The sequence below is a fragment of the Rattus norvegicus genome, chromosome 15, assembly GCF_021556685.1.
Source record: "Rattus norvegicus strain SHRSP/BbbUtx chromosome 15, alternate assembly SHRSP_T2T, whole genome shotgun sequence".
Classification (NCBI taxonomy): domain Eukaryota; kingdom Metazoa; phylum Chordata; class Mammalia; order Rodentia; family Muridae; genus Rattus; species Rattus norvegicus.
Genome location: NC_141548.1, coordinates 3254233 through 3281597, shown reverse-complemented (window position 1 = coordinate 3281597; position 27365 = coordinate 3254233). Strand labels below are relative to the sequence as shown.

Below are 27365 nucleotides of genomic sequence, written 5' to 3'. Positions count from 1 at the left end.
GTTTGAGATTTATTTTTATTTTTATTTTTAAGATTTTATTTTATATGTGTATTTTGCCTGCATGCATATCTGTGTACCACATGTGTACAATGCCCATGGAAGCCAGAAGGTGTCAGATCCCCTGGAATTGGAGTTAGAGATGGTTGTGAACCATCATGGGGATGCTGGGAATTGAATCCAGGTCCTGGAGAAGAGTAGTTAATGCTTTTAACCACTGAGCTATCTTTCTAGCCCCCCAGAATTTCTATTGCTAATTCAAAAGTTTTTGTGTCTCTCTAGAGAGTCTCATGACTCATTGCTCTCCAACCTGGTCTTCCTGCTTCTGCCTTTGGATTATTGTTAGGATAAAACTTTTAGGAACCTTAAATAAAACTCCACGTAAACACTCATTTCCTCCTGGTTACAGATTCTTGGTGTAAGCAACCTTTCTTCACCAGTCTTTTTTATAAATGGCTCCCTTTCATTAAAGCAATTCCCGTTCTTTTTATTCCAGCTTGTTTTTAGCATCTGTTCTCTCTATCTTCCCAAACCCCTAGGATTCCTGTCTTTGGTAGAAACCTCACTTTCGTCTTGGTCCCTGTTCTTCATAAGCAACCGTTTGGGTTCACATGAGGCTCCTCTGAGCTTGGCCTCACTTACTTGCCTAGTCCGCCTGTTACCTGATCTGTGTACTGTGAGCTGAGGTTGGGGTGGGAAGCTGTGTCAACAAGGGAGAGCTAGGCTGTGCTCACAAGGGAGAGCTAGGCTGTGCTCACAAGGGAGAGCTAGGCTGTGCTCACAAGGGAGAGCTAGGCTGTGCTCACAAGGGAGAGCTAGGCTGTGCTCACAAGGGAGAGCTAGGCTGTGCTCACAAGGGAGAGCTAGGCTGTGCTCACAAGGGAGAGCTAGGCTGTGCTCACAAGGGAGAGCTAGGCTGTGCTCACAAGGGAGAGCTAGGCTGTGCTCACAAGGGAGAGCTAGGCTGTGCTCACAAGGGAGAGCTAGGCTGTGCTCACAAGGGAGAGCTAGGCTGTGCTCACAAGGGAGAGCTAGGCTGTGCTCACAAGGGAGAGCTAGGCTGTGCTCACAAGGGAGAGCTAGGCTGTGCTCACAAGGGAGAGCTAGGCTGTGCTCACAAGGTGGAGCTTTCCGTTGCTGCAGTAAGATTCTGTGGGAGCTTTGTCCCTGAAGGCAGTTTCAAAGAGGAAGACAGTTCGAGATACAGTGTTTTCACTGCTATAGGAACTAGATGAGTGTCTTCTCCAGGCCCCTATAGGTCGCTGAGTGGTTAGGGAATTTGGTAAACTTCTTCATGCACCATTACATTGAGTTTTCTGTCTCCTGGTCTACTACCTGTTACCTTTGACATAGCATTTCTAATCTGGAACTTCTAATCCTGAAGGAGACAGTGAGTCTCAGAGCTGGGTCCCGGAAGATGGAATAGTGAGTACCGATTTAGGAGGATGCTGTTTTTCTCTTCAAACAGCTTACATGACTGTTTATTTTCTCCTCGGGACTCTTTTTAAGGTAATGGCTACTGGGTTGTTTGGCTCCCGAAACATGCGATTCTGGTCAAGTTTAACTTCAGCAGCAAGGATAAAGTACCTGCCCTCTATGCAGACCTTTTGCTAGAGCAAATTTCTCCACTTCTGTCAAGGAGACTTAGGCTGGAGGCTGAGTCCCTGTCTTTGAACCTTGGTTCCCATGGCTCCCGGAGAGCACGCCATTTTCTTTCCCACCCCAGGCAAGCTTTGGTAACTAAACCAGCTGAAGCTCCATTTCCCGAGTCCTGTTGTTCTTACTAACACTATCCCTGTTTCTCACCCTTCCCGCCATCGACAAAGCCGGGTCTCCCAGCCGCTCAGGTGGGTATAGGAGTTGTAGCTGAGGCAGATGCGGCTGATGCTGTTGGGTTCCCTTTCCCCTCTGACATGGAAGACGATTCAGAACCTGAGCTGCTGTTAGTGCCAGCTAATCAGCCGGTCAACCAGCCCATTCTGGCCGCGGCTCAGTCCTTGCACCGGGAAGCTACCAAGTGGTCTAGTAAGGTACTGATGGGTGCCCCAGTTGGGGGCTGCTCCGAATGCATCCGGCCATGTGCAGCCTTGACACCTTGCATCACTCATTATCTGTGCGGGTCCTGTGAGTCTGAGCCGGGCGGGCAACTGTCTGTCTGCACCTTGTTGTTAGGCCTGGCTTCACAAGTTTGATAGGTTTGCTGATGCCCGACTGAACTGCATTCATGTTTGTGGAATAGAGAGAAGTGGGGTCACTTTCCAAAGAATTTGTTTCCTTCCCATTTTTTTTGGCCATTACTGGAGCTGTGAACTCCCTGGGAGGCTGGAGATGCATTTGTCCGTGACTTCTAGTTCAGGAGCCATTGGGGACTGCAACAAGTTCCCTAGCTTGACCACTGAGCTTTGCTTGGCCCCCACTGACCTCACTGACGGCCCAGCAGTCGATGAGGACGAGAAGCAGCTTTGGCAGCATCAGGAGGACTGCTTGCTGCCTGCACCTGGCTGTGTGACAGATGCTGGCCCTCATGGGAGTCCACAGGGAAGGGGTTTCACGGACTGCTTTCTCAGGCATTGGAAGTGGCCACAGGGAAAGCTCAAGGCCATCAGCTAGGTGACAGAGCCTTGGGTTCATTGGGAGAGTTGAGGTGTAGAAGTGGTTATCTTTTTTTTTTTTTTCCCTCCTTAAAGATGGCATGTTGCAAGAAAAAGCCTGAAGATGGTGGGTAATAACTAACTCTGGCACTGTGTGTCTTCTAACAATGTCATGTAATCCTAAATTACCTCAGGTCTACACTGGAAGTTGATCCAGAGGGCTTCATCTAACACATGCCTCTCCTGTGACTTCCTCCCAAACCCATGTTCTCTGCCTCAGTTTATTTCCCGAGACATTATGTGCCTTAAAAACACTGATGCGCAGTTCATGGTGCTCTCGGAGCTTTTGCAAGAGAACCCCGAGTGGCTTGGTTTGTGTGTGCCTCACTGCATTGTATAGCAATTGAATTCAGAGCATGAGGGGAAAATGAGTGGGGCCTGGCCATTTGGGTAGTTTTAACACTGTAGTTGCTGTAACTTTAGTTAAGAATATAAATTGCTTAAATATTTCCTTATTTATAATCCATGAGAGTTTTAAGTGAACCAGATACCAAATTTCAGATAAACTGCCATTAATAAGCCTGACTCAGGTTTATTTATTTGATCTCCCTCAGCACCCTCCTAGGGGGAACGTTCCTTAACTGGAGGCTTCACGCAGGTGATGGGACAGAACAATTGATTTGTAACCTTTGAAATGTGGAGTGATTAAAATAGTGTGCCTTTCAGGCTGCGCAGGTCCAAAGGCAGTCGAGGGCACAGTAGTGTAGATGAGAGAACACCCAGCTCTCCTGTGTTTCTCACTTAGGCTGAGAATCACTTCCTGTTCTAGTGAAGCTGAGCGCTTGGCCGCTGTTTACAAGTGTGGAGGGCGCTTTCAGCATCTGGAAAGCCTCCTCTGTGCTCCCCCCCTCTGGCCACCTCCCCTGCTTTCTCCCCTGTTATAAAGTGAAAGTGCCTGTGTGAGTGGCTCCTTGGCTCTAGCCCTGTTATTGACACAATTAACCTGGAGATGCTCAAGTGCCTGTCCAGTGCTGTGCCTGGGGCACCAAGTTACCCTTTTAGACTAATATCTGGGTCCTTCCTTTTACTCAGATATTCTCACTGAATCCTGGGCAAGTGCCCTGTCTGTCTCTCCTGTCTCCAGTGCTTTCTAGTTCCCCAACAGTATTCTTCCCCTTCCTAGCCTCCCAGAGGGCTGCTAGAGCAGCAGCCTCCTCCTGGTCTTCTACCTTCCCTCACATGGCTGGTGTGTGGGCAGAGCTCATGCTGCTTTGCTTTTCTCCAGGGCAATGACATCATCGCAGCAGCCAAGCGCATGGCTCTGCTGATGGCGGAGATGTCTCGGCTGGTAAGAGGGGGCAGTGGTACCAAGCGGGCACTTATTCAGTGTGCCAAGGATATCGCCAAGGCCTCTGATGAGGTGACGAGGTTGGCCAAGGAGGTTGCCAAGCAGTGCACAGATAAGCGGATTAGAACCAATCTCTTACAGGTACTTGGGAAAGTAGGCTGTGTGTGGGGGGAGAGTGGGGTGGAGGGATGGGACCGGGGGGCGCAGGGAGGATGAGAGGAGAGAACGAGAGTGGGGAGGGAGGGAAGAGTCAGCACCTGAGTGGGAAGCATGAGTGATGGATGTGAGGGAAAAGCAGAGGGAAGTGGGTGAATAGGAAGGGGCACTCAAGAAGGGAAAGCAGCGGCAGCAAGGGCAGTGTGGATATAAAGTTTTATTTCCTAACCCAGTAGCATTGAACCAAATGGTCAGGACTGATGCTGGGGATAAAAACAAGTGTATTTATGCTGCCTTTTTATTAATACTTCCTGCATGCATCCACTGGAAATGTTGGGTATGTCTGCCTCCAAGGAGCTTGTGGGCTAGAGAACCAACAAACATCCAATGAAACTTTCTCTTTAGGTCTGTGAGCGAATCCCAACTATAAGCACCCAGCTCAAAATCCTGTCCACAGTGAAGGCCACCATGCTGGGCCGGACCAACATCAGTGACGAGGAGTCTGAGCAGGTAAGTGCCGCTGCGCTGGGTTCTCTACCTCAGGCTTCCTTGCTGCCTCCTTTCAGTTTTAGGACAAACTGACCTCTGAACTGAGAGTCAGCAGCCCTCTCTTCCTTCTCTCCCCTCTGGTGGGCCCTCCTCTGAGTTACACTCCTGATCTCATGGTAGAGAGTACACCTTGGCAGCATTGCCTACAGAGGCCATCATTATTTTAAAGGTTAAAATGAGAGAGACAATGAATCCCCGTTAGGTGGACTGACTGCTCTGCTCTACAGAGGCTATGGGTACCTGAGGAACCAGGGAGGAGATGCTTCCTGCTGCTCCACTGATGTTTACAGGGAGGAGAGGCTTCCTGCTGCCCCACTGATGTTTACACTACAGTTGCTTTAATCAGCAGTTCCCATCTCCACCCGGGGGCATCTTCAAAATCCCTAACGTCCATAGTTTGTAAGCAGAGTTGGGCACTGGGTTGCTTTCTTTGGCAGGGTGTCTTTTGCCAATAGGAGAAGGTGGGAAAGGAAGGGCAAGACTAAGATCCATGCTAAATCATATCAACTTAATTATTTAACAAAATGCGTGTTGGGACTATGTGTTCCATTAAATTAAAAAAAAAAAAAGAAGTAGAAACAGTGTGGTAGATTGGAGCAAACTCAGGACACAAGTGAAGAGTCTTGAGCTGGAACCTGACTGTTGTGTGAGTTAGGCTGGCAAGGGTCGAAGTCAGCCTTTCCTGAGACCCTTCCTTCCTAAGAAGGAAGAGGACCGATGTTTGGAGCTTAGACTCTAGGTACTTCTCCCAGAGTCCTCTGAACTTTATGCATATGTTTCACTCATGTGACATGGACCCCCCGGCCCTCCAACCCCATGGCCTTCCTTAAATCCTCAAAAGATCTACAACTTACAGCCAGTTAGACCTGCTGCCCTAAGGAATGATTGAGTTGGGCTGGAGAGGTGGCTCAGAGGTTAAGAGCACTTGGCTGTTCTTCCATGGGTTGACCTGTAGGCATACATGCAGGCAGAACACTGTACATCTAACAAATAAACCCGATTGAGTGATTTAACTGAATGATTGGGTTGTCTGGGTGTGGGCAGCCAGCCAGCTATTCCCATCCTCTAGTCCTGTGTTAAGGGTTGACTGGGTTGATCATTTCCATTCATTGTTTATGAAATGCCCCCTGTACTAAATAGAGAGCAGTGAAAAAGCCAACAAAAATCTCTGCCCTGTGGAGCTTAAAGACAGACAGATAATTGGAACCACACTACCGTCTCCCCAGAACCCAACGCCAACTAAGAGAACAAAACCCACCCCAAGCAATCTAGGTATAATATACAGCACTCCATTGTTAGTGATGGATTTTATGAAGAAAAACAGTAACTTCAAGTAAAGTGCTAAGAGTTTAGTGGTGTGTTATTTAATGTATGGTTCCCTAAGATCTGAAGAATGCTGGAGGGGGAGCCTGGCTTACTTGGAAGAAAAGTGTTGTAGGTAGAGGACATAGCAGAGTCCTGAAAGAACAGCGCCTCTGAAAACCAGGAGTGAGTACATGCTGCCAGCCATACAGAGACACAGTGCAGTTACTGGTGTACAAGTCAAATCGTATAAACATTGCCCTGTTTGTGTAGTTAAGCCAGCGGAGATGGAGGGGGTCCGGTGCAGGGGTCAGCTGCAGCCCACTCCTGGCTTCATGGCAGCTTGCAGGCAGCTCTGCATTGGAGGCTATGGTAACAGGGCTCCTCTCCTGCAGGCCACAGAGATGCTGGTTCATAATGCCCAGAACCTCATGCAGTCTGTGAAAGAGACTGTGCGAGAGGCCGAAGCTGCTTCAATCAAGATTCGAACAGACGCCGGATTTACTCTGCGCTGGGTCAGAAAGACTCCCTGGTACCAGTAGGCACCTGGTCAGACCTGGCTGGTACACAGACCTCTGCTAATGAGGAGGTGACCATCTTGAGCTTCAGAAGCCATTCAGAGTTGCCAGGGGTGGAAAATCAATCCCTGGTTTCACACACCAGAAAGGAATGGGGCCTCTTCACATAGAAAAAACATTTATACTCTTGTCATGGACACTTTGAAGTGTCTCTCTACAAACCCTGTACTTTCAGTTACTCTGTGCACTCTCCCAAGGATTTTACATAAGCTCAGAATAAGCGTGAACACTAGCAGGAAGCCCTGCTCTGCCCTGGGACATTTCTCTCTGTGTTTATGGTTCACTGGCTGCCTTTCCCCCCTTTAGGCTCTCGAGACCTAGAACTGAGGCGAGTCAGTAAATAACTGTGCTTCCAAAGTGATTTTGGGTTTCCCCTTTGCTGCTGACCCTGCCCATCTTCCCTGGGCTGTGCATCACTGCTGCAGGAAAAGGTGGTCTCTGGGGAGTTCCAGCTTGCACAGCCTGGATCCATTTCCCACTTTCTCCCCATGTATTCCTAGTTCCGCACAATGGAAAACCAACTTTCACTGTTAGGAGGAAATCACTCTTCTGTCTTTACCATGCCCCTCACTAGTATGTGTTATGGAAACTTCCCTTCTCACATCCTGCCTTGCTTGGTTGCCAAGGTAACCATCATGTAAACACACTGGTGCTCTCTGCCACTGAGGGGGCAGAGTAGCTGGGTGTGATCCTGCCCATCCTCCCAGTGGGGCCACTCCCAGGTTTTCTATGCTTGTCACTGCCAGTAGAGGTCTGTGCTGAGGCCTTAGCATTCATCCTTAGCTTTTACTTTCTTTTTTAATTTCTGAGCTGAAATGCTGCATTTACTTTTAACCAAATCATCCTAGGCTTGGGCAGTCTTCCTCTATGTGCTTCTTAAACAAGACTTTAAAGATCATAGGTGTGTGTGTCTGCAATCTCTCCATCCCCCACTTTTTTTTTTTTTTTTTTTTTAATTTTGAGACTGGGTCTCTCTATGTTGTCCAGGCTAGTCTTGAACTTCTGGATTCAAGTCATCTACTTGTGTCAGCCTCTTAGCTCCTACCACCACACTTGACTTTGCTTGTAACTTTGAAAAGTCCATTCAAAATTAAGCTCTTAAGAGACTGAATGGAAAGGCAATTTTGTCTGAAGGATATTTCCTATGTAAGGGAGAATAGCATTTGCAGAATATAATTCTGGTGCTGCTAGGGAAAAATCAGTAGGAAGTTATAGTTCCCAGTTGCTTTTAACCAACTACAACCTTCTCTCAATATAAAGTATTCAAGAATAAAGAGTATGGTATCTACTTATCAGAAAGGCATGTTTCCTATTGGGCAAAGTTAGTGAAAAAGTGACTTTACTCATTTTTGCATTTACCTCGGCTGTATAAGCATTTCCTAGCGCATGGATGCTTCTTCCAGAAATCAAGAACCAGGTGAATACAGGACTAAGACCTTCCTGGATGTTCTTCCCACATCTAGTATGTTGACCCCAACACTGAACTTGCAAATCTTAAGTTGACCCTGAATACTCAGGCTTCCCCTATTTCCTTTCAGCTGATAACAGATTCTTTTGAAAGCTCTCAGCAGATCTGTATAGTTGCTTACCTGATATAAATGCATATCAATGCCTTTAAAGTATGAATCTATGCCAAAGATCATCTTTTGTTTTACTAAAGATTACTTAGAGGAATTAAGAAAAATGTTTGCTCTCCAAGTTCTTCCAGTTCTGGAGACATATGTCCGCCAGATGTGCTTTTCTCAAGTGTCAGTGCTCACAGTACAAGGAGGCAAAAGGAAACAGTCCCTGAACGACGTGTTAGAGATGCCACCACTAAAAACTACATTTATAAGCTAGGACTTACATGCAAATGTTTTCTGCCTCTTCTTTCGTTCTGTTTAAAACAATAAAGTACATTTATATGAATAATGCTCTAAATGAGGTTATTTTACTAACGACTTTATCCAATCCAGAAAGGAGTTAGACAGTAGTGTAGAACATAAGCGGGTCGGTGTGATAAAGGACAATCTTGGTAGCAATTCTGGCTAATGTATTCTAATACAGTAGAAGGAGAGGTCACAAGTTACCAGTGGGCAAAGCAGCCAAATGTAGGGCACCTCTGGCTAGAGTGGCCTCACTTTAGAAGATTTTAGCTATTAGAGAACACCCCATCCCTCCAGAAGCCGAAGCTGTGAAATGTGAGGGACATTTTTGTTTGTTCACGACCCTAGTACATAGCTATGGCCGTGAGGCAGAACTAGCTTTGAGGACACAGCCCTCTTGTTTGAGGAAATACTGACTAAAACAAAAAAGTTGCTTTTTGCCTAATTTTCTAGACCTGAAGAAGGAAAATGAAAAGGTTAAGTACTACCGCAGGGTGAACTTACATTACACTGACTTGGAGTGGACGGCAGCTCCATGGCTGCTGAGTGGACTCACAGGTCCCTGAGTCCTCCTCCACTGCTGTTCACCGTGCTTACTGGTGTGTACCTCAGACACTGCAGTTTTGTTTTTTTGTTTGTGGTTTTAAAAAAAAAAAAAAAACCAGTTGCTTTTAAGGACAATAAGACAAGCTTATTTCCAGGATTCTTCTGTAGCACCATTAAGCTACCAGCTGAATTCCAGTGGGGGATTGGGTGGCTACCTCACACAGAAAATAAGTATTTGTTTTATTTATTCTTGGACTATGATTTCTTAATAACAACAGGAAAAGAGAATATGCTGGATTAACCTTCATGTTTGAAAAACCTTTTAAGACTGGGTATTCTGGGTCTATACTGAAGTGGTAAGGAAGGTAGCTTTGAGCATTTTTATCATGTGACCGGAAAGGGAATACTTTAGAAGATGAATGGCTATGATTGCTCTATTCAGGAAGAAGACTCTTGAATGTCCTTCAGGCAACTGTAACACTTTATGATACAGAAGAAACTCATCCAGTGTAGCCGGTTAATACAGCCTGAATATGAGACTATTCCACTAACAATCAAACCTAAAAATCAGTGGGTTGCTCTCATATATTTATTGACATTATGGTCAGAACTAGAGAAAGGGCTTATTGAGTTCTGTCAAATTAATAAATACAACAACTTAACAGTAAAGGAATGCAGTCTGATTAGCTACTTTAGCAGAAATTCCTGGACACAAGACACTTGGTATATACTCTACTCTGACAGACAAGAGGACTGCACAGCAAGGAAGCTGTGCGTTCTAGGTATGGTTGTGAGGTAAAGAACTGTGAAGAACTAGAACTGGTGTGATTGCTTTGGAGGTGGAACAAGATCGTAAAACTAGAAGTGGATAACCAATCTTAGTCAAAGGGAATAGATATTTTGTATTTTGACTTAAAATTGTCAATCAGTTGGTTACTCAAGAAGTGTCTCCTTGAAGTTTTGCAACAGTTGGCCTTGTTAGATGGGGCCACAGCAGCAGAGCTACCGCATCGTTGGCACTCCAACATGGAGCGGGCCTAGGACGTGACCTAGCAAGGGAAGGAAGGACAAAGGACAAGGGGCTAGGAAGGGCGACCATTTTTGTCTTCCTCCATTTTCTTTTGTGTGATGAGGCAAAATCACTGCACAAGGATTTCCAAACGAAGACGCAGAAGGACCGGCTTCCAAGTGTAAAGATCAATTAGTATAAATTGTTACTGTTTCCATGTACACAGTTCAGCAGACACACTAAGTGCTTCCTCCACATTTGACAGTTTGGAGAAGGTGTTATCCCCTTGGCCTTGCAATGTATGGTGTACGAAAAGGCGCTCTGCAGGCACACAGGCAAACTCAACTACTTAAGAACAACAGCATAAAAGATGGAGAAGAGTAACAGTGAAATGCATGTTTCCTTCCCTTTGTTAAACTGGGGTTTCAAGCTAACTAGGTTAGTGGCACCAAATAAAGCTTTAATAAAACACGAGAATGGCAAAGGTTTTGCTTGATTTTCTCTTTTACTACTTGAATTTGTTTAAAAGCACAGACACTTGTGCCTAACAGCAGAAGTAGTGTTCCCTTTCATTATCTTAATAAAGTATTTGCCCTTTTGATGCAAATGATTTGACTGTGCTATCTAACAGCTGAACTGGTGGCACAAGATTGATGGAATATTTACTGCAGCAAGGTCCTTGTAAATCAAAATCTGAGCTTTACATAAAAATCTTATTTATAAAAAATATAATACCAAGTACAGTGAGAATGGAGCATGGAGCTGCAGGGCTCCCTGCCTGGGCCATGTGGAAGTGGCTTTTGCTACAGTGCTTGCTTAATGGCACAAGTGAAAAGCTGAGTAAGGCAAACACTTGAAGAGGCAGTTTTCTGTAAACTTCTTGGGGTGGGGCAATCTCCTCTCTTGGGACAGACACTGATTGAGATGGCTAAGATCAGAAGGTGTGACCCTTGGCTACAGCTGACACCTCATAGACTGAGACAGTTCCTGCTGGAAGATGAGACCAGTTCACTTGCTTTAGGAGAGAGGTTATCACTGTAGCCTTCTGCCTTGACTGTTACCATGGGCAGCATTCAGCTGGTGGCCCCCATGGAAAAAAATCACCTAAACCTTTTCCTAAGTGAAAAGATACAAAATAAGCTAAGTCTTTAGAAAACTTTCCTTAGCTTAAAGCTCCTGAGGAGCCTACATCATTACTAAGCAACTTTGTTAGCAGGGTAGCTTGACCCAGATGCTCTATATTATTCCCACCCACTTGGTACCTAATAGTAAGAAACCGCAATGACACTTGCAAAACAAACTGATCTTGAGCAAGTCTGGCCTCTTCTCATGTCCTCACTTGGAACTTTCCGGCCTTTGTGATATACTTGACTCCTTTAAATGGCTTATACTTCTCACCATACATGTCCAAGCGGTTCACTTTTAAGCCTGTGTCAAAAAGAATGAAACAAATAATTACTACCCGAGTAATAATGCAGTACTTGTTTGGCAATGAACGCTGTGCCCTCCATGTGCCCTGCACAGTGCTCCATTCATCATTTTGGAAACAATATCCCTTTTCTAGTACCCACATGCTGTCCTCTAGGGAGCATGGCCTTAGTTAAGATGCCCCTGTGGACAGAAACACGCTCACGAAACGAGCTAATTCCACTTTCGTGAACACAAATGACAGTTTCTCCAACTCTTGAATGAAGGCGAGGTGAGGTATGTGTGATGGAAGAGCGTCAGATAAGCTGTGCTCCCAAATGGCTGCTGCTGCTCCTGTGTTAGCTTTTCTACACTCCTATCCCCAATTCCCCACAATGCACAGCAAGTGTGTTGTTACCTGAAATAGCAAGCTGCTGGATCTTGAACTGTATGTTGAGGTTTGGGTTCTCTTCTGGCTTGGGTGCTCCTGACTGTAAATTTACCAGTCCTTTAAGACTTGGGAGCTTTTGTGGAGTAATTTTCCCCACATCCCATGCTAGTACCTTAAAAAGACATGAGAAAAAAATCTGAACTGTGTTACAGACATGCTCAGAGGTCAGCAGATGGTATAAACTACACAAAATGAAGCAGTGTCTTGGAAAACAGGAGAAGCCTGGAACAGACAATTGGCTTCTGTTCTAATCACTAAACGTTCAGTTACAGCAAAATGGCCTGTGTGGGCCTGAGCAATCGATGTAAGCATGGCTGCAGTTCTGGTGAAGGGCTGACTGAGGACGTGGACTCGCCTGCTCACACTTACAGGGTCCCCAGAGAGGCTCTTTGAATTCTTAAGATGTTACATCTTAAAGGCCTGAAGAAAGTGTCAGATTCCCTGGAGCTGGAGTTAAAGGCAACTGTGTACCTCAAACATGGTTTTTGGGAACCAAACGACTGTTCTACAATAGCAGTGTATGTTCTTAGACCCTGAGCCATCTCTCCAGCCCCAAGGTTAGAGGATCTTTTAATGTCCTATGCCTTTAACTTCCGCACTCTGAAAGGAGAGGCAAGAGTGTCTGTGAGTTCCAGGACAGCCAGAACTACATCAAGAAACTGTCTCAAAAATGCTCTATGAGTTTATTTAAAAAAAAAAAAAATCACACCTTCTCAGTTAAGAGTGGTAGAACATGCTTTTTACTAAGCATAGAGCAAAGGCAAGTAGCTTTGAGCCAGCCTGGGCTACAAGTAAGACCTTCTTCTCCCCCATTTCAAACAAAACAACAAAAACAAAACAGCACACCGCATTTATCAAGTACTCTATTCTGCTGAAAACTTACGTTTCCTACATAAGCAGGAAGCAAGGGAGCTGAGGGAAAACCATCTTGTCTAGATCTCTGAAAACCCTTAGCTAAAGATGTGTAAGCAAGGTAAGGATCCTGCTTCCTAACTACTATGACCTCCACCCACAACCACAAAACAGACAGCAGAACACGTCTCACTCTTGATTCCAAATGCCTGTACCTTGGTGACTGGATCGAATGTATAGCTGCCTTGTGTTGGTGTCAGGTTCATATTCAGCACAACTTTTGGCATGTGAACAGTCACTGTGATTCCTTCAATCGTTTTTCCCATATTCTGTTTTGGTCCAATTGTTATATCAAATCTACCACAAGAGCTGTTTTCCTTAAAGCTGATATTATGTTTCACATACACTGGGATTGCCACTAGACTAAAAAGGACAGAGAGAGAGAGATACAAAAGAACATTAGGTATACAACGAGAGGAATGGGACCACTCTAGATGTAGTATGTGTCCCATGATCTCTGTAACTGTGCCACAGGGCCATAGATCCTAGCAGATTAAGCTATGCACTAGGGTTGTTGAGCACATTAAAGTTCTGGTACCAATGTGCTAGAACTGTATGGTATGGTACAAATACATAAACCAAAACAGAAATCTCCTTTAAATACCATATAAACAACTGAGATAAAGGGTTATAGTTTAAAAAAAATTAAAGAAAGAGCCCATTAAAAAAATTTAAAGCACTAAGAAATATTTTCTCAGAAAAAAGCTTCAGTTTTGTTTTATTACCCCAATGTTTTCTGAAATTTTAAGGGACAAGTTATCTACAGCTGACAATGTTAAACTTTAAAATTCAATGCAAGCTGAATGTGGTGGCAGAAGCTGAGGCAGGAGGATCCAGAGTTTGAGGCTAGCCTGGATAACAAGTTAAGACACCGTTTTAAAAACAAGAACCACCTCGAAACCCAAACTCAGTGTAGAGAACGGTGACTTGAAGCAGGTCGTTTGGATGTCTTAGGGTTTCCTGTCTTGTTAGTTTACAGACCATAGTGACTATGGTACTGAGTTCCTGGTTTGCCCAGGTCATGCATAGTCCAAAGGCTTGTTCTTAGTCATAGATTTTAACTTATTCTCTCTCACTACTTTTCTACACTTCCAGGTTCAGAAACACTAACTGTTTTGGGTACATATCATTACCAGTTCTCACTAGGTCTCTACGTGAGCCAGGGCTAAAGGAGCATTGATAAACTCACGAAACTGTAAAGGTGAAATGAGAACCGGGAATCCTATTCAAATTGTCTGTGTCTGCAAATGCTAGCTGATGCATTAACTTACTTTTGTGAGCTGACGCGGTATGATATGAGTCGGAAATTTCCATCGGGAGGAATGAATGACAAAACTCTCTCAGATTCCCAGCGTTTGAACCGGATGCATGGGTGGAAGCTGACATCATCTAGAAGCCTTGGGTTCTGTAAGGAAGAGAAAAAGCCATATGCAGAGACTATAAGGAGTATGACAGCAGGATTTACATCTAAATCACCTTACAGTGCTGTAACCTGTTAGAGTTTGCAAACATTTTACATACATCACTTTCCCTGAGGGTAATAAACTATGGAACCATCGATGAAAACGGAGCTTCAAGAGAGTCAAGAGACACTGGGAACAGAGACGGAAGCAGAACACACTTCCCTCCGCTGTCTGCAGCAGTGTGTCATCTAAAGCAATGCAAGTATCAATGGCCTTCTGCACAAGCAAAGCCAATCCTCAGGAAAAACGACAGTGGAGACACAAAAGCCAGACAGCGAATCCACAGCCAGTTCTAGCATATTCTAGGTGAAGACATCTCTCTGACCTTTCCATCAAGGCCATGTTCACCTGTCAACTACTGTCTGGAAAGCTATGCTAGGAATATTCCTGAGATAATCCTTTGTAACCTAACATATACACTCCAGGGCTGGACTTAGAAGGTAGAGGGTGTTTCCAAGCCCAAGGATCTGAGTTTGCTCTCTAGGATCCTCATGGTAGAAGGAGACCATCAATTCCTAGAAGTTGTTCTCTCATCGCCACATGTCTGCCCTGGCAAATGCATGCCAAGTCAGACACACACATAAATACGACATAAGTAAAATTTTAGATAACAATTTTATTTCAGCAATTATCACATCATTTAGCATTTCAAATGTATTATGCATACAAGGGACTATAGAACAGATCATAACTTACCATGAAAGAGAGAGAGAGATCAGGCATTCCAGACAGCTTAATGCAAGCATCAATGACACCTTGAATTTCTGCAAAGACTGTAGATCCTAAAGAAAGAAAAAGCTGATAACCTTAATGGAATCTGGGTCCTCTCTAGAGCTATCACTGTATCTAGAAATGGAAATACATTCTGGTTGTCAGACTCACAGGCTGTGCACCTCACTGACAGGTGAGAGGACAGAGGATGGATTCAGACCTATTACACCAGTTTCAACAGTTTCTTACTGGCTACACCTAACTAGCTAGAGTATAATTATTCTAAGAAAGATCAAACCTTTAGAGAGTCAACTGTGTAAGGTTATTTGGACAGAAGTTTAAAGTATTTTGACACAATTTAAAGATGAAGCAGGTTTCACATAATGGACTAAGTTATAGGCTTGGGCTAGAGTGGGGAGAAGACAAGACAATACCTGTCACCCATTCCCATATACCAACTAGTTGTATGGGGCTGAGCAGGTCACACAGTTCTGAGTCTCAGTGGTTTTGTGTATACATTGTGAGCATAGAATAAGAGGTTTCAAAAATGAAACTTTATGATTCTAATATTTACCACCAATGCTTTCTCTGGTTAAAACCAACCGGAAGAGGCCTTTAGCAGGAACGCTATACAGAGTGGAGAAGCATGGGTACCACAGATATGTAATACCTGTCAGATGAGTAACTGCAAGAGGGACTTAGAAACATCTGGCAATATCTCAACCAGTAGTTGTGATAATTACATGTAGCCTTTGGGCAGAACAAAAGAATTTATACATCATAGAAAATGAATGTTTCTCTGCTGAAAAACTCCTGCTAAGGGATTTATTTCAGTTTTCCATTCAACTTGTATTGACTGAAGTTTTCCCCAGAAGACCACATGTACATAGTTACCTGATTTATCTATAATCGCATCTATCTCTTCGACTACATCAAAGTAGGCTTCATTGTTGGTGTACTTTACACCTGCTCGACGCCACGGGATGTTGGACAGCTGCCCAGTGGGGAGCGTGTCCCCAACATTACTACTGCCTAGGATTAGAAAAGAAGAGCTACAGTGGGTGTGTGTAAGGTTATTAGAAAGATTATGAAAAGAAAAGAATGCTTTAGTTTCTACTTATGTTTGGATTTTCCTTCATAGCAGCTGTGATGGGCTCTCGAATGCTGGAGGCACATTCTACACCAGAGACCAGAGACAGGCCATGGGCCCCTGTGTCTACCAGTTAGACCAAGATAAAGGCATTCACTTTTCTTCTGCTTCCTGTTTATTAGCAGTAACCTGACCTGATTCCAGTGGTTCAACAAGAGTTCTGTCCTGCTGCCAGCAATGAAAAGGGGGGGCTACTTCACACCCCTGCTGATGAGAAGTGTCCGCTGAGAAGACTTGAGAACCTGGCTCCTCTACATAAGGCACTGCCACTGTCTGTGGAGTTCCCAGGCACAGCACATACTTTTGTTGACTCCCACTTTAAATCAGCATTGAGATTGCAGCTCTACAGCACAGCATCTGCCTAGCACGTGCAAGGCTCTGTATTCAATCCCAGCACCGCAGAAACAAAACAGAGCGAAGAAAACAAACAAAACAAACAAAAAGCCCAACTCCTTTCTTAAAGTCAGTCTATCTAATGTTCAGCATCTGACTAGCTTCCTGGAAAACTGTATGTATGGTTATCTCAACAGAGACCCTTCCACTGAGATTTACTAAACATTTTGTTTAGTTTACATTTTAATTCAGAAGTAACACATTTGCATAGCAGTAAAAAGCAGTAAATTTATAAAACAACAACAAAAATCTGTTTCCTATTACTAACACCAGCTACTGTTAACATTTAGGCATGTTTCTTTAAATAGTCCCCCCATAAGTAGCATTTACCAATGTGTTTCTATTTTGGTAATTATGATTTTCTTACAGCTGTAAAGCCAGGTGTAGGGCTGGAATTTGTAATCCTAGCATTTGAGAGACAAAGTAAGAGAACAACAGGAAGTCTGAGGCCAGCCTGGTCAGAGTGAGTTCCAGGCCACGCACAGCTACACGGTAAAACCCGTTTTCATAAAGCAATAAATAAAAAATTAGGACAGGAAACAAGACAGGGAGCACAGTCCTGTAATTCTAACACTTAGGAGGCCAAGGCATCACTAGTTTAAAGCCAGCCTGAGCCGCTTAGGAGAGCTGTCTCTAAAGACAAAACAAAATACACACAAAAGCACCTCACAAACATAAAATATGGTTTCAGGGCTGGAGATGTAACAGGCAGAGTGTTTGCCTAGAATGCATAAAACCTTTTGTTTTAAGTCCAGCATTGAATGGTGGAGTGTGTACTTTAACCCCAGCACTTGTGAGGAAGTGGAGGCAGGAGGATTGCAAATTCAGTCATTCTTGACTACACAGCAACACAATACATTCCACTCTAGATTAGTTTTTAAAGACAAGATATGTGTATAGTCCAGGATGGCTTAGAACTGGGGATCCTCCCACATCAGCCCCCCAAATGCTAGAGAAGTGTGTGCAGCTAACAAGATTAACATTAGTTTTAGTCTATTTATTGCTGGTGATCCTGTCTCCAGCCTGTTACTTTCCAAGTGTTTTAGAAAAACACTGCTTTAATCATATTATTTCCCTGTTCAGAAACCTTTAGTGCTCCCTGCTTGTTTTCTGATAAAAGTTAAATGTTTTTTTTAGGCCCAGCACAAGTGTTCTCCCATCTTGGCTTCCTGTCCTGCTGGGACGGGAAGAGGCGTAGGCCAATTGCACCTTCTCCGAATGTCCTTCAGCGCTCAGTTATGAACAGCTCTACTTCTGCTCGAGGGGCTGACACAGCTCAGCCTCCCACTTTATGTGTATTTTCCTCATAAGTGCTCTTACTTATCTTACTCCACATTCTACTGATTCTGCTGGGTCCTGTGCTAGGGCCACTTGGTAGTTCAAGAAAGATTACTTCAACTATTGAACCATTCTTTGGTATGTGTACATAGGTGTGGCACTAGGAAACAGACTCAGGGTTTTAGTTTAATAATCAAGACTCTGTATCCGTGAACTTACAACTGCTCTCCTTTAGTTGCCCTAGTAGTTGGGATAACAGGTGTGCACACCACATCCAGCCTGAACAATTCTCTTATATGTCATCATCCCATGCTATAGTTTTACACTACACATTAGTAATTTTTTCCTATCCATTTTTTTTCTTAAAAGTTAAAAAGTATGAAATGGGCTGGAGAGATGGCTCAGTGGATAAAAGTGCTTGCTATACAGACATGAGGACCTGCCAGATCCCCGGACACACATAAAAAGATGGATGTGGCTATGTGCCGCACATGGCTAGGGCTGGGAGCCAACCTAGCTCCAGGTTCAGAGGACCTCTTCTCCTCAACAAAGAACTCGGGTGAGAGCAACAGAACATGACACCTAATGTCCTCCATGCACATGCACACATTCATAATATATATTTTAAAACATATACGGCAAAAATGAGGATGGCTGGCTCCTTAGCTAAAAATAGTCAATGTGAACATTTTAGCATTTTTCTCTTTGTAAATATCTCTCTCTCTGTCTGTCTGCTTGCCTGTCTGTCTACCTACTTATCTCTCTGTCTGTCTGTCTACCTACCTACCTACCTACCTACCTACCTACCTACCTACCTACCTATGTATCTATCGAGTTTGTACTGTTTCCCCCACCAAACACACTTCGTACTGTGAGAGATCTGCAGTGCCTCACTACAGTGTCCATGAAATACCACAGTGCTCTTATTTAAACCGTTTTCCCAGAGTGTAATTCCCCAACGTTAAAAGGACAACCAGAGATTTGGCTGGAGAGGTATATAGCATTCAGTAAGAATCTTCCTTTATTAGACTTTTTTTTCTTTTGCATGGAATCCCATTATGTAGCTCTGGCTAGCCTGGAACTCACTCTGTAGACTAGGCTGGTCTCAAATTCTCCTGAATGCTAGGATTAAAGGCTTGTGCCACCATGCCCGCTTTTTGTAGATTTAATCGAAGGATGAACTGAATATACTGAATTTCTAGATATGGCCTAGAATTATACCCAATTGAAAGCTTATTTATAAAAAAGCATAAGGCCCAATATGCATGACATCTACTAATGATCTAATTTTCTACTGACTAGTTTTTCTTTCTCTGAAGTATTGTGCATTGAACCCAGCAACAGGAAAATGAGCTGTATAACCCTAAAAGTCCTTTGTCCTTCAAGACTGAGCCTCTTTCAATAAACAAAACAAAACAAATTTCTCATTCTATATACCAAATTGGCCCTGAACTTAGCAATTCCCAAGTGATATGATTACACATGTGAGCTGCACCTGACATATTATCTGTTTCTGTTACTGTTCTCCACCTTCCAAAAGAAAAGGGGGCCTGGCCAGATGGGCCAGTGGGTAAAGGCATTTGATGCTATGCCTTAGGACCTGATTCAATCTCCAGATTGCATGTGGTAGAGGGGGAGAACCAACTCTCACTGTCTTCTGACCTCTATGTGTACACTATGGCATGTGTGCATTCATGTGCACACACACTTACACACCGAGAGAGAGAGAGAGAGAGAGAGAGAGAGAGAGAGAGAGAGAGAAGAGATATACATTCATTTAAACATTATTGTTAACTTTAATTTTGGCCAAACTGGACTGCCCTAATAGTCTGTCATATGAGCAAAATGAGCTGTTCATACAGTTTCAATGGATCAGTTCCTAGCAGTGTTTTCATTTTTCATACCTGTAATAGAATTGACGACAGAACGTAGAATTGTTGGTGGTTTAATCAGTTCTTTCAGAATGTTAGATTCGGTAGCCAGTGGGAATCCATTGTCTAACATTTCTTCCAAGAGCTCATACACTATGACCACATTATCCTTAATTGCAGCCTCTGAACACTCACCAAAGTAGTCCTAACAAAACAGTCATGGTGTTGAACAAGAGAAGGCAGGGAGGAAGGCTTGCTGTTCTTAATCCCCTTTGTAAACTACTGGAGTAAACTAATAGTAGGTTAACTCATGGTTAATGAGGCTAGAAATATATAGGCTTGAAAAAAATTCTCTATGGAAGTCCTAACATTTCTCTTCAATATTTTCTTATTGTATTTATACTGAGCTGATTCCTACTATATCATGCCAGAAAGTACTGAGACATTAATCTGGAATGTGAGGCATAAACTTCATTTGCCCTATTAACCCACACCCACACACTTACAGAGCTTTAAGCCATTTGGTTTACTCGTCAAAACAATAGGAAATAGACAACAGAAATATAAAGGATCTCATGATCAATAAAAACTTTGTGATGATCCAGAGAATACTTGTTGGAGGGCACTCCTGTCTCCTCATGATATAATTTGCCGCACATAAAAAACAATGAGTAGAGTGGCGATGTGTGCTACCGTATACCCTCAGCACGTGTTTATGAGATATGTTTAGTTGCAAAGAGAAGTCAGACAGTACACAGAAACTTCAATAACCAGTGTGTGTGTGTTTGTGTGTGTGTGTGTGTGTGTGTGTGTGTGTCTGTCTGTCTGTCTCCTTGAACTATCTTGGGTGATTTAGTTTCAACAGTTTGACAGATACAAACCTGAAAAGTGTCAGCAACTCGATGCAGAAACTCAATTACAAAGAGAGGTGGCACTTCAGTCTGTATCACAGACACAAAGAAGAGCTTATCCCGGTAGATACTAATGAGGTAGTGGTGAGGTGTTGAAATGACAGGTGGTACATTTTCAACATCAGCAGCTTTCTCCTGAGCTTCAAAGAAATAGTCACACACAGATTGGCTTACAACGCTCTTCCAGTGTTTTTCTAGAAATATGTCGCCAGAACAGTTGATGAGAAATAGACTGTGGATCATTTTCTGTGAAGGAAAACAAAGGGGGCTGGAGGTTATACTTATTGTACTCTGAAAATGCACAGTTGCAGTAGATGGCAGTGAATGCAGAGACTCACCACTGGATGAAGCACAGAGAGTTACTTTGGAGCACTCAGCCTGAAATAGGAGGTCTATCAAACCCCTCCCCTCAAGACTCAGGGAACTGTGTATAGGAGAGAAGAGTCCAAGAACCAGAAGTGGTGGAGACTCCAAGGAAAGAAACAATATCTTCCAGGCGCAACAGAGATGATACACATAAGAACTCGTATAGACTCTGACACCACACAAAGACCTCCACAAATTCAAACTAGACAAAAACCCCAGGGTAGAGAAAGGGACGCAGACACAAAGTCCTACTCCTAACCAAGAAGTGTTTGCAACTGATACATGCTAGGAAAGGGAAAATTGTTTTTGTCCAATACAGTATCACTGGGTAGGGTAGGCACCATCCACAGGAGTAGTTGGCTAACACAAGGATGACTCTGTGTATGTGTGAATGTATGTATACACATTCTGTTTTGTTTTGTTTTGTTTTTTTTGTCCTACTGTGTTTTTTATTTGATTTTCTTTCTTCCTTTTCATTTTTAAGGGGAGAGAACATGAAGTTGGAAAGGTAGGGAGGAGGGAAGGACCTGGGTAGGGGAAGGAGAAAGAATATAATAAAAATATATTAAATGAAAAAATATCATTGTCACATTGCCTTGACATAAAAACCAAAGGCAATGTAAATAATAGCAGATTAATATTACTTAAGAACTCAGATGGAAAAGTTCTTAATTCTAGAAAACTAAATTCAGCAACTATTTTTTAAAAAATACAGTTAATTCCAAGAATGCAAGTTTATTTAACACAAGATAGTTAATCAGTATAATATACAATATATGCCAGTTAGTTCTGTTAACTTGACACAATCTAGGTAAATCTGGAAGAGAAAGTCTAATTGAGGAATTCTCTCCATTAGACTGTTCTGTGGGCATATCTGTTGGTCATTTTCTTGATAAATGATAAATATAGGAGGACCCAGCCCATGGTGGGTGGTATAAGCCCTAGGCATGTGGTCCTGGGTGGTGTGAGAAGCTGAGCAAGCCACTAAGCAGCATTCCTCTGTTCCTCCATGGTTCCTGCCTCTGCATTTTCTTTATTTCCTGACCTGACTTCCCTCAATGGATAACTATGATTAGGACGGTTAAGCCAAATACACCCTTTCTTCAAAAGTTGCTTTTGGCCATGGCATTTATCATACTGACATCTGGTCATGATATCACTATCGATAGATATTATAGTCAATGTGCTGTTCTGGCTTGATTTATGAGGAGAGTTGGAGGGTATGCTCCGCATAGAAACCAAAACATGCTCTTGTTTTTATGATGAGAAAGTTTAATTGATTAGGGTAGAAAAAAAAAAAAGAATTGACACAGGTTATCTCAAAACACTAGGCCCCTGGAATGCAGTGGCACTCCATTATCACAACCCTCTCTAAGACAGTTGCTTGTTTTGACTGGTTTCTTTATTTTAGAGCTAGATTTCCACTCACTTTCTTAAGCCGGTGAAAAAGTCTTTCCAGGAAAGTTTCCACCAAAGTTGTTTTTATTGGCAGTCGTTCACGTTTCAGAATGCTGTGTAGTCAAACCAGTCAGTGGATTTACTGTTGCTATCCTTTGTGCTGAGATGAGAGCATAACACTTCCAGCACTCAACAGCACTTGGCTTTAAAACCTAGTTTAACCTCCAATAATATTATCCATATTATGACCAACTGCCTAATGTATATAAGAAGCAACGCCCCATGAAGCAGAATAAATTATCCTATTTCTTTAGCCACTTATGCTTTTGATAGCTGCAGTTATGTTGTTCCTTACTTTATTGAATTCTCTTAGAAAACTACACAGGGACAACCACCACAAACTGTGTGGGGTGTGTGTGTGTAATTTCCGAATTGCAAATCACACCGATCCGAGTTTTGATTGTAGTGTAATTGCTTCATGGATCCTCTTTATGTGTGAATTCTTCCTGACAATTACAATAGTCAAAATATCCTTGGAAGTCAAGTATGTCTTTTTCTTTTTAGATAGTCTTACATTGCTAAATTCATGGCCTTAGGCTATCCCTTACCACAGCATCTTAAGTAACAGGGACTACAGTCATTCACCACACCCAAGTTTCCTTCAGCACAGAGCATAAAGGAGGCACAGGATGGGGTAGATTGAGTTAATGCAAGAGCATTCTCACAGCAGGCTCAGCAGAAGCATGTGTGACAGTCCTTTAGTCTTCGTCATCCTGACTAGCCGCTATACTAAACTAGACTAAACACCTCCTAGCAAGGTGTTTACAGGAGCCTTGCTTGTTCCTTGACCCAGAACTGATCTTATTCTGCATGTAAATAAAGTGGTATAAAAGCAGATAGGAAAATAAAACACATGCTTCAGCCTCAAAACTGGCTGGAGTCATGTTAAATGTTGTCTGATGGTCTTTTTTTCTTTCTAATCCTCACTGCTGCCCTGGAGAGCCTGCTGGCTTGGTCAGAACGGCTGATCTATACAGTGAGAGAATGGGAGATGGGGAGATGATCAGGTCAGTAAAGAGCCTGCCGTGTAAGTGTGAGGACCTGGATCCCCAGCACCTTAGCAAAACAGGAGGTGGTGGTTCCTTTCTGTAACTCTAATGGTGGAGTAGGGGTGGGACACTGGGGAGTGGTGACAGGCTTTCTGGCTAGCTATTCTAGCTAGTCGGTGAGCCTCAGGTTCAGTGAGACTGCCTCAGGAAACAAGATGAAGAACCACAGAGGAAGTCACCCAACTTAAAACTCTGATCCACACACAAATGGGGACCTCTGCAGTTTCATGCACCAACACGTGCGCGCGCACGCGCGCGCGCGCACACACACACTGTCACTCAACACACATACAAATATGAAACGATACCCCAAGAAGAATTTTGCTCCTCTGATTCTCAACCAAAATCAATCATTTTTTTCCCCATTCAATGAATTGTTCTATATATTTTATATATTAGATATTTGGGGATATGATGATGAATTAAACATTTCTATGCTTTTATCTAGTTGCAAATACAAATACAGTAAGAAGCAATTCCTATGACAGGAGAAAGAGAGAGAACTACTGGAATCATCAAGGTTTACAGATACAAAAAGAAAACATGAAAGAAATCAAAAACAAATTTTACAACTCTTAAGGTTGAAGAAATGCTGGAAGAAAGGTAACGAAATGACAACAGTCACTGGTCATGGGGCAAGGCCTGCCTTATTTATTGTTCTCTGTAATCACAGGTAACTTAATGTTTTATTATTTTGAGGGAAAATATGTAAATCCGATTTACATTTTTAGAGAGATTATACTAATTACACTATGGAAACTGGATAAGACTGCACCAAAGTATGTGACACCAGTTAAGAGGCGAGTGATGGATCAGAGCTGGAGAGATGGCTTGGCAGGTTAGGACAAAGCTTGACGCCCTCTTCTGGCCTTTTCAGGCACTGCCCTCTTTGGAGCCTGGACTGAAGGTTAACAAGAGAATGGAGTAAAATGGACAATGAGATTTAGACAGGCTTTGAGAAATAATGTATTTAAGTCTGTGTGTGCACAGAAATAAGATGAAAGCTGAAACAGTTTGACATACATACATAATTTGACTCAATTCCTAATACATATGACTCAAATTCAATCACTGTATTCAGGTCTAGTGGTATGTTGTTAATGGGAATTATAAAGAATTACATTCAAAGAGATTATGAACACAGCAAGAAACATTTATGAAAGAAAAGCCAGTATTTGCGGAGCAGATGCGTCAAGGAAGTGGAACTAGACAGACAGACAGACCCTAAGATGGAAGTGAAGCAGGGTTTTTAAGATGGGGAAGGACGTGGGAGATTTTTAGTATCTTTCTACAAGAATGCTACAAAGAAGTCAAGCTGTGAGGATTTAAAAAGATGAACACAAGTGTTCTGTTTTATTTTTTGTTTTTTTTTTCCAGATTGGAGATGGCTCACTGGTTAAGAGCATGTTAAACATGCTCCTACAGAAGACCCAGATTCTGCTGGGCTTGGTGTTGAAGCTTCAAGGGAAGAGGCAGGGGGATATCTGTGAGTTCCAGGCCAGCTTGGTTTACAAAGCAAATTCCAGGACAGCCAGAGTGGTCACACAGAGAAACCTTGTTTTGAAAAACCAAACAACAACAAAAACACCAAACAAAACACACCCCCTCCCAGACAACTCCCCCCTTCCCCGAACCCAACCAACCCAGATTCAATCATAGCACCTACATCAGGCAGATCATAACTCTAGCTCCAGGGATCTACTGCCCTTTGTTTCCATAGGCACGGCAGTCATGTATACACACTCACATACAAACACATACAATAATACAAATAAACCCCAAATAATACAAAAAATAATAAAAATAAGTCTCAAAAAAGGTTTTACAATTTTCCTTTCTTTTATTTTTTTTTCCAAGACAGAGTTTCTCTGTGTAACCTTGGCTGTCCTGGAAATCATTCTGACGACCAGGCTGGCCTCCAACTCACGAGTTTGCTTGCTTCTGCCACTCAAGTGCGGGGATTAAAGGTATATGCCATGATTTCTGGCTACCAGTGATCTTTTAAATTTCCAGTCTTTCCCCCCTCGGCCAGTCATATTGTTCCCTACAGATTGTTTGATAAGTCTTTTTTCCTATAATTTAAATGTGTATTATGTGTATTTGCTGTGGGTTTGTGAATGTTTAAAGTGCAGACCCGTGAAGGCCAGGAGTGGCTGGTGGATCTCCTGAAGCTGGAGATACAGGGGGTGGGATTAAAACCATGCACTGCTTCAGCAGAGGAACAGAGTTCAGTTCCCAGCACCCACCTCAGGCAGGTCAGAACCCAATACTTTCTGGATGTAGTTTTGTATGTACTTCTGTGAGTATATGCCATGTGCGTGCAGGGACCTGCAGAGGCCAGAAGAGTACACCACATTCCCTGGAGTTATAGGCTGTTAAGAGCCACCCAATGTGGGTAATGGGACCTGAACTTGGGTTCTCTGTAAGGACAGCAAGTGCTCTTAGCTACTAAGCCATCTCTACCCCATCATCTCCCACCCGAGGTCACACAAATTAGAAAAAAAAAAAGTAACATATGCCTATTTAAAGTACATCTATGACTTAGGCATTAAAGAAGGGTTTAACTTTTGTTGCTTCGCAAGTAGGTTTTTTTTTTTTTAAAGTTTTTATTTTATTTGTAAGGGTGCTCTATCTGCATGTCTATCTGTGCATTGTGTGTGCAGTGCCCAGAAAAGCCAGAAGAGGAAGTAGGATCCCCGTGGCATTGGAACTACAGACAGTTGTTAGTCACTGAGTGAGGGCTGGGACTTGAACCTGGGTCCTCCAAAAGTGCACCTAGTGCTCTTAACTGGCAAGCCATCTCTCCAGCTCCAAGACTTGTTTTTTTTTTTTGAAATCCATACCAAGAATATATGATTGTCGTATTGGATGTCAAATGGACATCGGCGATCTTGGCTAAAGTAATTTTGGTGATAACTCAGTAGGATGTTGGCAACGACATTGCAGTATGGTTCTTAGCTAGAAGCAGCAAGTAGGAAAAGGAGGCTGAAATGGCTCATCAAAAAAAAAAAAAAAAAAAAAGTGTCTGCTATCAAGCCTAAGGACCTGAGTTTGATCCCTAAGATCCTCATAGTGGAAGGAGAGAATTGTAGCCCAGGAGTTGTCCTCTAACTTCTACTACATGTGTTTTGTGGCATGCCACACAATACAACAAACAAGTAAATGCAAAAATAAAGTTTAAAAGACAGAAGGCACTGAGAAACAGAAGGTAATAGCAGTGGGAAGGTAAAGGTCCTGTCCTCTCTAAAAACAAAGGGGGCACATTTTCTTTTTTCAATACAAAGGAAGGAGATTTATATATTTGCTTGCAGAAAATTCCTTTCTTCTGTGTAATGTATTTCCAAGCCAAAATCTCAAATAAATGCTGAAAAAAAAAAAAAAGCTTTTCGAGTGACCCGACTTCTCAACCAGGAAGTTAAAGCTTCAGTACTAAACAAATCCATGACATCCACTCATCCACTCATCACGCTTCCATACTCCAAGCCGCCTTTTCCGTTTACAGCCCTGTCACCTGTCTCATGAGAAGCTGCTACACCCTTCTCACAGTCTCCCCATCCCAGGCTAGCTCGTCCAGGCACCACCCTATAAAGAAAGCGTTCTCTTAGCGTCATCGGGGGATTTGCCCTCCACGGCCAAACCTGGGGGCTGACAAGTTCAAGTCGTCGGTACCCCACCTCACTGTAGATGTCATTTCTCGCGCCTGGAGTCCAGGGTCCGAGAACCCTACGTGGCAGGTGCACCGCTCCCTTCCGGCCCAGCTGACTAGGAAGCCCGGGTGTGAGGGGGAAGGCGCGGCCCTGGTGCACAGCAGCAGGGACACTCCTGGAGCCCCAGAGAGAGTCCCGAGCCGGAGCTATGCAGTCTGTTCCCTGGCTTTTGAGATGTCTCCAACCCGGAGACTACCCGCCCTCACACTCACCCCGACACCTGGGCGAGTCAGTGATTCGGTGCCGGGTCCTCTCTGAACCGAAGCTGAAGCAGCAGAGAAAGCCGCGAGGACCCCG

General features: G+C 43.4%; 2 protein-coding genes and 1 long non-coding RNA gene across 8 annotated transcripts in view; 1 reads left to right on the top strand and 2 right to left on the bottom strand.

Moving 5' to 3' along the window:
• Vcl (vinculin) overlaps positions 1 to 8429 on the top strand; it is a 110384-nt gene extending 101955 nt beyond the window's left edge. For 2 of the 4 annotated variants that reach the window (NM_001431401.1, NM_001107248.2), the window contains exons 19-21: positions 3874 to 4077; positions 4498 to 4602; positions 6339 to 8429. In NM_001431401.1, coding sequence (NP_001418330.1) covers positions 3874 to 4077; positions 4498 to 4602; positions 6339 to 6485 — 456 coding nt within the window. In that variant the 3' untranslated portion in view covers positions 6486 to 8429. Of the gene's footprint in view, positions 1 to 1823; positions 2028 to 3873; positions 4078 to 4497; positions 4607 to 6338 lie in introns of all 4 variants that reach the window. The other 2 variants (NM_001431399.1, NM_001431400.1) reach the window with 2 other exon arrangements.
• On the bottom strand, positions 2674 to 7144 carry LOC148000667 (uncharacterized). Its single transcript, XR_015638609.1, has 2 exons — positions 4958 to 7144; positions 2674 to 4918 (listed from the first exon to the last, which is right to left on the bottom strand). It is a non-coding gene; the product is annotated as an uncharacterized LOC148000667 (long non-coding RNA).
• A 966-nt stretch (positions 8430 to 9395) lies between the features above and the next one.
• On the bottom strand, positions 9396 to 27347 carry Ap3m1 (adaptor related protein complex 3 subunit mu 1). Of its 3 annotated transcripts, none has more exons than NM_133593.2 (9): positions 27281 to 27307; positions 20459 to 20734; positions 19611 to 19782; positions 15780 to 15917; positions 14871 to 14956; positions 13983 to 14116; positions 12867 to 13074; positions 11767 to 11911; positions 9396 to 11369 (listed from the first exon to the last, which is right to left on the bottom strand). In NM_133593.2, the coding sequence occupies exons 2-9, from the start codon at positions 20729 to 20731 to the stop codon at positions 11269 to 11271; spliced, it is 1257 nt and encodes a 418-aa protein (NP_598277.2). In that variant the 5' UTR covers positions 20732 to 20734; positions 27281 to 27307; the 3' UTR covers positions 9396 to 11268. The 3 variants fall into 3 exon arrangements, 2 of the variants coding, with proteins under 2 accessions (NP_598277.2, XP_087441011.1); XR_015637850.1 differs by having other exon boundaries at positions 10428 to 11369; positions 14871 to 14972; positions 27281 to 27347; XM_087584885.1 differs by having other exon boundaries at positions 10428 to 11369; positions 27036 to 27347.
• Between the last annotated feature and the right edge of the window lie 18 nt (positions 27348 to 27365).